At 37.8% G+C, this 13,853-nt stretch overlaps 1 protein-coding gene across 1 annotated transcript in view; it reads right to left on the bottom strand.

Annotated features, from left to right (window-relative positions):
* Positions 1–13,853, bottom strand: part of galnt9 (polypeptide N-acetylgalactosaminyltransferase 9) — a 115,702-nt gene that overhangs the window by 33,427 nt on the left and 68,422 nt on the right. Inside the window, exon 6 of the mRNA XM_073840540.1 lies at positions 7,123–7,240. Within this exon, the coding sequence (XP_073696641.1) occupies positions 7,123–7,240 (118 nt within the window). The remainder of the gene's footprint in view (positions 1–7,122; positions 7,241–13,853) is intronic.

The following is a 13,853-nucleotide window of genomic DNA, read 5'->3' as shown; positions in this document are numbered from 1 at the left end:
AACAGAAGAAAATACACAAGCATCCACAAATGAAAAATAGAAAGATAATTAAATAAAAATAATATAATAACAAAATAAAACCACATTTAAAAAATAAGCAAGAGAATAAGAACACAAAATCATAATAAAATAATGTATTAGATTAAACTCAACAACTTTGCTGTCATTGGCTGCTGTAATTGTAAATCATTTTGAAATTTCTATGGGGCAAAACTTTTTTAATGAGGAACTTCTTTATAAACTTTTTTTTAAAAAGTTGTCTTTCATTTGAAATGTGTAGCTGCTCTTACTAATGATTTGTGAGCTTTCTGTTGGGGCGAATATAGTGCAGTTCCCCATCGTTTATTAACAAGCTCCTTGCAAAGCTACTTTACTGTGTGTTCTGAGAAAACGTGTGCTGAAAAAATGGTTAAAATGTGTGATGCGCTGAGGAATCTAGCTAAAAATAACCTAACAAATAAGTAAATATAAATAAATACATTTTTCAAAATGACCTAAGTTCAAAATGAGCCTTTTTGCAGTTACTTTCTGATGCTTTTGGAAGGTTTGTGTTCAAAAGATTTTGAAAAATGTTATTTGACATGACCCTTTTAAAACAAATGAGACTACGTTCCAGTTTAGATGAGTTTCTTTGTCCCCGTGATGGTTGTATCAAATCGGTTGTGATGTTACCTTGAAATGTCTGTGATTCTTACAGAGATCAGAGCTTGTAAACATTTCAGAGTCTGCTGATATGATCCACACAGACAAGGGAATGAGCTCCCAAAGAAAACTTCCTGTCTCAGTGTCTCAGCCAATTTTCTAAAGCAACTAATAACACATTCCCCCAATAACCCAATTAAAGAGAAAAGCTGCTCTGATCTATGTGGTTAGTCACTAGTTAGTTATGCAAATGAATTCCATCTATCTACATAAAGAAAAGAGAGCCAGATGCTCAATAATCGAGCAGCTTCCCATAATGCATATCAACAGGACAAAATATATGCCTTTGAGTCCATTAAAGCTGCATTCGATTGACCAAAGGGCAAACCGATTGTGAATGTACAATACGACCTCAAGCAAAGATGCCGCTCAGAAAGATTTAAAAGCTTTACAATTCGCCAACATGATCCAAAGGTCATCTTCCTTCTCTCCCTTCACTGGTTTGTTTTGTATTCGCCTTTCAGCGTACGTATGTGTGCGTGTGGGTGTGAAGTGAAGCGACGGCAGATGGAAAAGACCTGCTCGCCTGTGTTCATAATGAAAAAATTGCTCCCTTTTGGAAGGTTTGAAGCAAGGACAAAAGTCACTGGAGATCTGACATGCAGCTTTAGCCTCTGTTCAGGTTTTGCGTTACATCTGATTCTACATGAAATCTATCTCATTAAGTCCTTTAAATCATTAGAAAAGGTTCTGCAGCATTGGGTCTGTATCTGAGCAACAGAGTCTCTGTGAAATTGTAAATCGCCATTAGTTTCATCAGACCTGAATAAAGCAGGGAAAAACGACTACCGTATATGATTTTTATGAAAGTACAGCATTTCTTTTTTACTAAATGTTTCTATAAATATATATTTATATTTAATTAAAATGTTTAATTTAATCCTAAATCCCTATTGTAATTGTTAGAATAGCCAAGGACCAGCATTTTCCTCTTAAAAGTAACTGGGCAGACCAGACCATAAGTCGCAAAGACTTGAAACTCGGAGAGATGGTAGTACTCACACCATCTACAACGTCAACAAGGCTTGCCCTAATCGGCCTAACAGTGGCGCTACAGCAATAAAAAAATTGTGAAATTGCTCATAATTCCTAAACTGTTAGTCGCAGGCGCAAGCGTTTTATAATGTTGGAACACTTGGCCCACGACAGAGAAAGCACATGACTCATTCGATCATTTTCAAGCATAAAAAACCTACTTTTGTGAACTATTCCTAGGTTTTTCACTTGATTGGAACCAAACCAGTGCAGAAAGAGAGAATTTTTTGAAGAGTGAATATCAGTTCTACCAGAAAGACTCGGGAGAATTTATACTGTGACAATGACATTTATTTAGGAGCTCAGCAAGCAATCAGGTTATTTGGAGTAGGCCCCGTTCTTAACTTGCATTCAGAGGGTACGGAATCTGCGGGTCCCGCCTGAAGACGAAGGCGGGGGCGCCGCTCACCCCCCGGAGTCAGGAAAGGGGCCATCTGGTGATGGTGGGTGAATGGAGGAAAAGAACAATCTGAAGTCTTCGGGATGGAGGGGATAGATTGACTGATGGTGATGTGGTTGGTAGAGGGAGGACCCGGCTTGGTGGAGTAGAGTCGTTGGAGGAAGGATCCCATCTTGGTGGAGGTGGGGAGGATGGAGGTACTGGAGCGACAGCATCTGCGAACTCAGACATGTGTAAGCGCTACCCTTTTTAAGCTACAGTAAATGATATGATTGGATAGATGAGGAGGTAATTAGTGACGCGAACAATTGAGTCTTCCTGGCAGAACTTGCGCTAGCTTCATTTATTATCAAAAAACTGAACTTTCAACTCACCGTCGCAATGGGAAGCTAAAACTTTCCTAAGCGGCGGAGCCACTTTTACTAAAACACCTATAACTCTTGAGAGGATAGAGATATTTGTGGTAAACTCAGAACACGTTTGTAAGAGCTCAATCTGAGGTCACAGTACAAAAAAAGTGCAGCGATTTGCCAATACACTCTTAAAAATCAAGGTGCTTCACAATGCCATGGAAAAACCTTTTATGTCTAAATGGTTCCATAAAAAAACTTTAAAATTTGAAGAACCTTTCTGTTTCACAAAAGGCTCTTTGTGGCAAAATAAGGTTCTTCAGATTATAAAAAGGTAAGAAAGAGATGGTTCTTTAAAGAACCATTGACTGAATGGTCCTTTGTGGAACCAAAAATGGTTCTTCTATGGCATCGCTGTGAAGAACCTTTTAAAGCACCTTTATTTTTAAGGTTGCACTATAAAAAGAAACTTTTCCTAGGTTTTTCACCCAATCTTAAAGGTTGTATCAGCGATAGCCTGAAACATAAAGTGTCAATTTCAGCTGACCTTTCATCACGATCCGCTCGCTGCCTGCCCCATAAATTGTCTGTGAAAAAAACGCATCTCTCTGGTCCGCCTGGGTCCGAGATATGCCAAAAAAACAATGACCAGAGAGACGTGTTTTTTTCACAGACAATTTATGGGGCAGGCAGCGAGCGGATCGTGAAGAAAGGTCAGCTGAAATTGACACTTTATGTTTTAGGCTAGAAATCGCTGATACAACCTTTAACCAAATCAGTACAAAAACAGAAAATTCTCTGGAAAGAAAAGAAAAGAAAAGAAAATAAGAACTTTTGACTCACTGTCGCAACGGGATGCTAAAACGTTTGTAAGTTTTACTAAAACGCATATATTTTTGCCAAACTCAAACATATGTTTTTTTTTTACTGTGAGCTCAATCTGAGGTCACAGTAAAACAAACAAACAAAAAAAAAAACATGGTGACCACTAGGTGGCACTATACAATTAAAACATGAAATGGCTCTAACTACGCAACTGTTAGTCCAAACAACTTGAAAATTGGCATGCAGTGTCTTTGTCCAAGGTGTTATGTTTATATATGAGGAAATCTGTATATCTCAAACAACATCGCCGCCATCGGCCAATGAATTTTGAGCATCTATCCACCTTATCTTACTATAAGAGTGGGTGTGGCCATTTCAAAATTTTTAGGGTCTGGCCCTAGAAAATTTTTTCTAGGGTCTGCAATATCAAGCAGCTCGTTTTGCTGCTTGATATTGCAAACTGGTCTGTTTTACCATATTGTTTTAATGTATCATATATCAGTGAAACTCTGTGGACTTGTTTGACTCTAAAGGTCTGTACGAATTTTGAAAGCAATCAGCCATTAGGTGGCGCCAATGAGTTTTATGCCTCTGTAATCACATGGTGTTTCACACATCCATACACTATTCATATAATTTCATATATACCCTTATTCTGAGCAACATCGCCTCAAGAACCACTGCTGTCAATCAAATTGTTTATTGCAATTCATTATTTTAAAAAACCTACTTTTGCGAATTAGTCCTAGGTTTTTCACTTAACGTCAAAAAGCTCACTGCAGTACAACTGTCTAGATCAATAATTATCAAAAAATTTTCAACTTTACCCTTTGGGTAGCTATAACAGGGTCATTTAGAAAAGGGGCATGGTCAAGTGCAAGCAAAAAACCATATCTCCAAAACGAAAACTCAAATTTTGAAGAACAAAAAATTTTAAATTTTCAAATGTAAAGAAATTATGTTTTTTGAGGAAAACATTTCAGGAATTATCTCTATATAGTGGACTTCTATGGTGGCTGTGAGTTTGAATGTCCAAAATGCTTGGGTCGTTTAGAGCCCATTGAAGCTGCATTTAAACTGCGTTTTGGATGTTAAAACTCATGGACTCCACTGAAGTCCACTAAATGGAGAGAATTCCATAAATGTTTTCCTTAAAAACATAATTTCTTTTTGACTGAAGAAGAAAGGCGTGAATATTTCGGATGACAACGGGATAAGTACTTTATCTGTACATTTTTGTTCTGGAAGTGAACTACTCCTTTAAAGCACTTGAACCCCAATAGTAATATATATTTTTTTGATTTATATTTAAATATAAATATAACTAAAATACAACATCTTTTACTACTACAGTTTTTTGTGCAGCATTGCAGCTTCATACACTGTAAGTTCAACACTGTTACCAAGATAACAGCATCTGCAAAATTCATAGACGTAAATGAAACTCCAGAGGTCCAAAAAATCTGCAGTTAGAAAAGAAAGTAAACAAATTTGTTGATAATCCTAATGCCATAAAAGAGCGCTCCCATGTGAGTCACCCTCCCTTAGTCTATGCACTCCTACTTGCATTGGTAAAACAGCAAAATGTCACTTCAGGATAAAATCTAACTGATATACACTAAATGCAATTACTTTGGGCTGTAAGTGTCAATTCAGCTCTTTCTGAGCCACTTTACGGCAGTTTTAATTTCCCTCATGGGCATTTGGGACAACTTCACACAAATTAAACTCCCATCATACGGCTGCACATTTCTTCTAATGTTTTTTAGTCTTCATATAACCTATTCAATCAGAGCCTATTGCTCTACACTGTCCTCTCTTCGACTCCCCGCATTCTGAATCTATTCACAGAGTGAACTAAGGTTGTCTATTTGGTGTGGCATAAGGTTAATTATTAAATATGTAGCTGTCAGTCAAAGTTATCCCTCCTGAATGAGCTGCATCAGCTTTGGAGGATTAACCAGAGGCTGAGATGGATCATATGTGCCATCGCTGTGTTCGGCATCAATAAGCATTTGGTTTATTTCAAAGCTGGGAATTTGACGCATTTGCTAAATTGGAAATTCTGTCATTTTTTATGTTACAAGAAACCTTCTGCAGCATGTAATGAAGGAATAAATGGAATTCACAATGAACAGTCTGCTGGGCTCATGCAAAAGATGAGAACACATGCAGATCACATGCTTACACTAATATAGGATAGCGGGAATGTGCCCAAATCCAAAAACCGTGTTCTGAAAGGAAATGATGTGTACTACGCAACTCCTAAAAGGAATAAATATGAGCTGGGAGGAAAAAATGTCAATGCTTTCTCTTGCAAGTAAATAATATCTATATATAAACTGTATGCATCAGGGAGGCGGTATTAATACATGGGGCATTGAAATGTGTGGTCGCTTCCTACTTTCACTTTTAAGATTTGCGATCACACATACTCTTTATATACTATGGAGAGGCAGTACTTACCACACATTTTACAAGATTAGATGTTTGTTCGCCATATGCGGCAAGTTAAATTTTATGTACTGTAATGTAACAGGCTTAGTGGCTTCTAAGAACGTGTTATTAATTTTCCATGCCTTTCTGAATACGGATTCACTATTCAGGCACAACTGGGGTCAGAAATCAAATCTTAATCTCAAAAGTGGCCCATGTAATATTGGTAAATATCTAAACAATGTATACAGTATTTCAAACAAAAAGTCTTATTTAATGTATAAATCAGTCAGGATATGTAGCGAATACACATAATGCCATATCTACTGTACAAAAACAAATAAAATGTTCTTAAAGTCAAGTATCAGCACATGAAACACGATGCAAAATATCAGAATATGATGGGCTGCAAACAGTCACTGTGCAATTTCAATCAATACCAATCTACTAAAATGTCTCTGATGTTTCAGAAAAACTGTTTATTCTGACTTTATGCTGATATGTAAAAGAAAGTACAGCAATCTAGGAAACTAACTGCAAAGAAACCCACAAATGACTCAGTCTGCTTTTGTATCAACTGTCACTGAGACTTAACAAACAGACAATTGAAACTGTCTCCAATCAGACGTTTCAAACTGTACTATTTGTCTCTATAGTTCAGTCTATCATCAGGCTGAAAAGACATTTCTGTCAACCAGCACTGGCAATGAATCTTTAAAATGAATTAAAGGATTTTTATCCAAATTATGCAAATCTTCCAAGGATATTCACACCCCACAGAAAGAACCGCTTCTGAATTTAAACAAGTTCAATTCTCCAGTGGCTCACAGACCATGTGGGCCATGAAATTTCTCTCAGGGCTGCAGCTGCAGGAATTTACTTTCTTTGTACCCTACTGCCTTTAAAGCATTGGAGCTTGTGTAATTTGGCACTGAGTACTTTCATTTCCTTTGGGCAATGCATTTACTCCTTGATGGAGGAGGGAATCTGCATGCTTACGTCTCTAGTATAACGCCTTGGGTATGAAAGCATGAAGAAATGTAATTAATCGTATGTCAAATTCTCAAGCTTTGTAGGTAGAGGTAATTATATCATCACCTGTGAATTTACAGAGAGGGTGGCAACAATCGTAAATTGTAATTTCTGAGAGGGTCTCATATGCTAAAACAACTCCATGCTCAATGAATTCCAATTATGTGAATACACTGGACTGTGAATATCTCAACTGAACAAAATTAACGAGGCAGATGCTTATTTGTCTCTATTACAACTTAGAATGTTTTATGCGCAAATTTTTACATCACCATTCTTCACTTGTCATAAGCAAACTATGACATGAGTGCACAAAAATAGCTTAGTAAGGACCTTACTTACCCTCATACCAAGTTCAATGTTCTCTCCTCCATAGACCTCCATGCCTGGGTCAAGCAGTCCGATGTCTCCAAAATACTCACGATCCACCACAAAAGAGCAGCCAATCATTGCAGGTGTCCTGTGCACAAGACAGATAAATGCATGAGCAGTGCATTCATATTCAGAACAATTGGACGGACGGACGGGCAGATGGATAGATGGACAGACAGATGAATGGATAGATAGATGGATAGACAGAAGAATGAATGAATGAATGGATGTAATGACAGACAGATAGAAAGAAAAAGAAAGAAAAGGATAGGCAGATAGATAGATGGATGGAGAGACAGCAGATGAATGGATGGATGGATGATAGACAGACTAATGGATGGATGTATGGATGGACAGATAAGTGGATGGATGGAATGACAGTAAGACAGATGGACAGACGGATAGAAAGAAAGATAGCAGATGAATGGATGGATGGACAGACAGACAAATGGATAGATGGATTAATGGACAGACATCAGACAGATGGATGGACAGAGATAACAGACGAATGTATAGATGGACAGACAGCAGATAGATGGATGGAGAGAGACAGCAGACGAATGGACAGATGGACAGATGGATGGATGGATGGATGAACAGGTGGATGGATAGACAAACAGATGAATGGATGGATACATGAATGGACAGACGAATGGGTGAATGATTGACAGATAGATAGCAGACGAGTGGATAGATGGATGGATAGATGGACATAGACAGACAGCAGACGAATGAACAGATGGATGGATCGATACATAAACGGATGGATGGATGAATAGACGGATGGGTGGGTGGATGACAGCCAGACAGACGGACTGATGGACGAATGGATGGACGGATGGACAGACAGATAAATAGATATATAGCAGACAAAGTGATAGATGGAGAAATGGATGGATGGATGGTTGGATGGATGGATAGATGAATGGTAGGATGGATGGGTGGATGACTGACAGACAAAAGAATAGATGGATGGAATGACAGACAGGTGGACAGATGGATGGATAGATAGCAGACAAATGGATAGATGAATGGATGCATAGATGGATGGATGAATGGACGGACGGATGGGTGGATGATTGACAGACAGATAGATGAATGGATGGATGGATGATATACAGATCGATCAATAGATAAAATGATAGGTAGAACAATAATAGCTGACTCTGAATACAGCAGGGGAAAGAAGTGCTGATGAATTAATAACTCTCAGGGAGAGAAGTCGACTGGAAATCATTTAGGAATCAGAGGCTGCAGAATTTGCCCTCTCACAGAGCATGAAGAATTTCTGTTGAGTGGGAGTGAGGCGAGCTAGAAGTCATATGTAAAGTAGAAACTGTGTGTGTTTAACCCGAAATACACACCACTGAGAGCCTGTGCGGTGAGAGTAATCAGGCATATAGTAGAGAAAAGTGTTTATTTGTTTTTGTAAGTGCTACTCTCTTTCTTCCCACTCTCCCTGTATTCCCACATGGTTTCTTGCTCTTCAGCGTGTAATATTAAAACAACTCCACATATGGCAGCTTGCTGAGATGGCAGTTATCCCTAGTTTCTCAGGTCAGAGACACACTCAATCCAAAACACTTTTCAAGATGTCCAAAGTAAATAAAGTAGCTTCAAAATGATCTAAATGATACTTTTGTACAATTATTTAAATGTGTTTAAATGACAATGCACATATTAACAAAAATGTAATGCCTTCTGTGAAAAAAACAATATATATTTAAACAACCATAACATTGGATAGCACAAAAACTTACTTTTGCCTCAAGCGTGTTGAGGCAAGAGTTTTCTAAAAGTTTTCCTACCAAGTTTACTTTTCTCTTGTGTTCTAAAACTCTTACAAAACACTTACAAAACTTTCGGGTCAGATCTGAGGTTTGTTGCAAACAAGCAAGATGATTTTGAGATCTTCTACGAGCCTATCAACTCTCCACAGATAAAAGATCTGTTGTGTTTCAGAAACTCAAGATGAGTTTGTCATTGAATGTCATTTTTGGTTTGGTTCTTTGCTGGTGGGTTGAAATGAATTGTTTGTTGGCTAACCACAGGTGGGCTTCTTTGAGAGGCTAATGAATACTAGATGTACAAACATTTCTACTGTGATCCATTATTTACCATGCTTTCTTAAGGAAAATATTTCACTTATTGCAGTATTGATTTAATTGTGATTTAGTACAACACAATTACTACAGATACTGTTGCAAAGAGCAGATTGTTTGAAAGAAATGTTTTCATTGCTTGAATAGTATGTGGGGTGTGTTATGGCAATATTGGCATACACTTACATTTACCAGGGGTTCAAGCACGTAGCGCTGAAACCCTATTGCAAAATGTTAGAATGGTCACTGATCAGCGATCTCCATGTAAAACTGATCATACAGACCAAACCGCAAGTCGTAGAGACTTGAAACTTAGAGGGATGGTAGTAAGCACACCACAGACAACATCATCAAAGCTCGCTCCAATTGGCCTGACAGGGGGCGCTACAGTGATCAGAAGTATAAAATTGCTTATAACTCCTAAACCGTCAGTCGCAGAGTCAAGTGTCTTATATTGCTGGAATTCGCAAAATGCATGCCAGATTCAATCGTGAGAATACATTTTTGGGTATTTTGGATTTTTTTGCGAAACCTAGTTTTGGCAAATCGTATTTTTCGCCTGATCTGTACCAAACCAGTGCAGAAAGATTCTCTGGAGAGCAAATATCAATAATAATATCAATTATTAAAAAAAAGTCAAACGATCGACTCACAAAACATTCAGGAAGCAGGGCCACTTTTAGTAAAAGGCCTATAACTCTAATTAGATATCTTCACCAAACTCAAAACACTTGTAAGAACTCAATCTAAGGTCACAGGACAAAAATCGTAGAGCTTGGCCACTTGGTGGCGCTATAAGCGTAAAAACCATAAAAATAGCTATACCTATGCAATCATTTGTCCTATCAACATGCAAATCGCTGTGCATAGTCTTGGTCCAAAGTGCCACAAGTGTCTACAAGCACATTTGCGTATCTCAAAAAAACATGGCCGCCATTGTCCAATGAACTTTGAGAACCTATTAGACATGGTCAACGAAGGCCGATCAAAACAAAACTCGGTCTGTGAGAGATTTGAAAGCAATCGGCCAATGGGAGGGGGTGGGGGGTGTTGTGTTTTTCAAGGGCCTAAATGATTGAGCATTATGGGGTTTTTCACACATATTCATATCATATTAAAAAAACAACTCAATCTGGATAACTTTGCCTCTAGAACCAAAAACTACTTTTGCTAACTAGCCCTGGGTTTTTCGCTCAATCTGGAAAAAACACTGCAGTACAATTCTCTAGGTCAATAATTATCAAAAAAAAAAAAAAAAAAATTAGAAATTTACCCTTTGGGAAGCTATAACGGAGTTGTTTAGAAAAGAGGCCTGTCCAAATTGACCCAAAATCCTATTAAGCCTAAAGGAAATCTCATAACTTCACAAAACCGGTTGATTCTAAACAACCACGCACAGTTTTAAGGAGATTGGACCACAGTTCGTGCTATAACAGTCTTAAATGTTACAAACCATAATATTTCTATCGTAAATTACCTGTATTTGCAAAAAAAAAAAAAAAAGGCTTGCTACATAATGCATTTTTTGAGAGAGCTTGAAAGAGCTTGAACCCTGGTAATCACTGCTTGCAACTATATTTGTTTCTTTCTTTCTTTTTTTGCTCTTGCAAAAGTATAGTGACTGAAATATTCACACCCTTGGAATATTTCATCCCTGGTGAAAAAAACAGCTAAAACCAGCCTGGTTTTAGCTGGTCATAGCTGGTCAGCAGGCTGGTTTAAGAGGGGTTTTGGTCATTGGTGGAAACCACCAGCTAAAACCAGCCTGACCAGCCTAGCCAGGCTGGGAGACCAGCTAAAACCAGCTACTTCCAGCTTAAACCAGCTAAGACCAGCCAACCAGCCTAGGCTGGTATTAGCTGTTTTTTTTCAGCAGGGATGTTTTATTTGCTAACAACATTGAACCACAAAGGAATTCACTTGGACCATTTGTAGCAATCAACAGAAAAATATTCTTTTGTCTGACAAACTTTTTGGTAAAGCATCTTTTAAATGCATATATGTCTATTGTTTTGCATACATGTCTATTGCTTTCATTTCATTTTTCTGAATAGATAAATAAAACACTTAAATCAGCATAAAAGGTGGAAATGATAATAGTTATTTTTTTATGATTTCTACTTCTGTAAGGACTGTCTGTCACAGCCCAGCCGAACTGGTGTTTTTGAAAAGCATTTATGTTGAATATCACAGCAAATCATAGCGTTTCTCCCTTTAGAGCGATTAATTGCTTATTTACAGACATTTGAACTGCACTGTCCTTCATTTAACAGTAAACATAAATCATTTAAATAAACCCTGCTGCAGTGTGCTATGAGTATTGGGATCTCAGTGCTGAATAGCCACAGGCTAACTGAGCTGCAGTGGATACATCGAGAGCTTGAGAGAAGTGGAGCTGGAATGATTTCCAATAGCGCACCTCATTGACACACTGCAGGCCTGCGGGCGGCCATTTTAACCTGTCAATATCAGCACTTCAGAAAAGGGCTGCATGGACAATGACTGCTGCCTTTTCTCTGTAATGAGATTTTGTTCAAACATTTAACTTATATTGTTACCTCAGGTCACATATAAGATTTTTTCTTGTTTAATTAAGGTTTGAGGTACAGTATGTATCGATCTGGAGAAATTAATCATATTAGTCTAACCCTCATGTTGCTTTCAGGTCATTTTAAAGGAACACTCCACTTTTTTTGGAAATACTGTAGGCTCATTCTCCAACTCCCCCCGAGTTAATAAGTTGATTTTTACCGTTTTGAAATCCATTCACCGTTCTCCTGTTCTGGCAATATCACTTTTAGCATAGCTTAGCGTAGATCATTGAATCCTATTAGACCAATAGCATTGCGTTCAAAAATGACCAACGAGTTTCCATATTTGTTGTATTTAAAACTTGACTCTTCTGTAGTTATATCGTGTACTAAGACCGGTGGAAAATGCAAAGCAGCGAGTTTCTAGGCTGATAAGATTAGGAACTACACTCCCATTCCGGCGTAATAGTCAAGGAAGTTTGCTGTCGTAATATGGCCGAAGCAGGCAGAGTATTATCAGAAATGAGTTCCCAGCTAGTTTAGCATTTGCACATGTGCTGCGTGGTATTACTGCTCCTGCTTCGGCCATATTACGGCAGCAAACTTCCTTGACTATTACGCCGGAATGGGAGTGTAGTTCCTAATCTTATCAGCCAAGAAAATTGAAGCTTTGCATTTCCACCGGTCTTAGTACATGATATAACTACAGAAGAGTCGAGTTTTAAATAGGACAAATATCGAAACTCGTTGGTCATTTTTGAACGTGATGCTATTGGTCTAATAGGATTCAATGATCTATGCTAAGCTATGCTAAAAGTGATATCGCCAGAACAGGAGAACGGCTGAATGGATTTCAAAACGGTAAAACTCAACTTATTAACTCGGGGGGAGTTGGAGAATGAGCCTATTTCCAAAAAAAGTGGAGTGTTCCTTTAACCTGAAGAGGATATTCTTTGCCCAAATTATCCACTCAAAAAAACAAGGTGCATGAGTTCAGATCAATAAGGCCTCACACTCTGTTCCAAAAAGAAACACAAAACTTGTGCTAATTGAACACAAACAAGTTCACAAAAGATTGAATCCAAGATTTGGTGATAATATAGCATAATGAGAGTTTTACAAGCAATCTTTAAAAGGTTGGTCATTTTAACACCAGTAACACCAAATTAACTAAAGGACTTTAAGCACAGAGCAAGGGCTAAATTAGAGACTCACTAATTAAGATCCTAAAGCTGTAGCTCATCTGGTGAGGCATGACGCTAGCCACACACAGGTCCTGAGTTTAATTCCCAAGGAGCCCACTTGCTGATAAAACATTTATACCTTGAATGCACTTTGGATAAAAGCATTTGCCAAACATTTAAAAATATGTTTTAGAACATAAAACATAGATTGATTTAAATTCACCTATACACACAGTGCAAATGACTTTAAAAAGTACATTTACACTAGAAATGTTTATGTTTTAGATGCTACATTCTACATACAAAAATGTACACGGACACTTCAGGTATGAATAGCTATGAAAACGAATGAGACTTTTCAGTAACCAATATAGGCATCACAAGGATCAGCTCCAGTAATATTGGGATACAGGCCTAGTTTCTCTCTCCAAATAGCTATCAGTCAGAGACATGAATAATGAATGGGATTTCTGCTGTCCTGATACTCTCACACAATAGTGACCTTGACCAGATTTCATACGAAATGAAAAAGTCCACACTCCTCCAGCTGGGTATATCCATTGCTCTCAGGGGTTTTGGACTGAGCTGTAACAAAGCTCATTTCACCAAGTTGGTTTTAAGCATTAAATGAGTATTTCACTGTAGAGGTTCAAGATTTGAGAATTGCAGTGTGGTAGGGCTGGATAACATAAAAATGTTGTCTGCGGTATGTGCGCCTTGGCATGAATACTAAATCAATATCTTCCAATATTTCATAATTAATTATTTTTCTGAAATAGTTTTACTTGCATATAGTAAACTTGCATTTGTACACCTAAAAATGTTTTAAAGGAAACGATCAATCATTTTCTAAAAGAAAAAAAAGGTTTGAAAGGTCATGTGTG

Source organism: Garra rufa, chromosome 5 (genome assembly GCF_049309525.1).
Source record: "Garra rufa chromosome 5, GarRuf1.0, whole genome shotgun sequence".
Lineage (NCBI taxonomy): Eukaryota > Metazoa > Chordata > Actinopteri > Cypriniformes > Cyprinidae > Garra > Garra rufa.
This window is presented reverse-complemented; position numbering and strand designations above follow the sequence as displayed.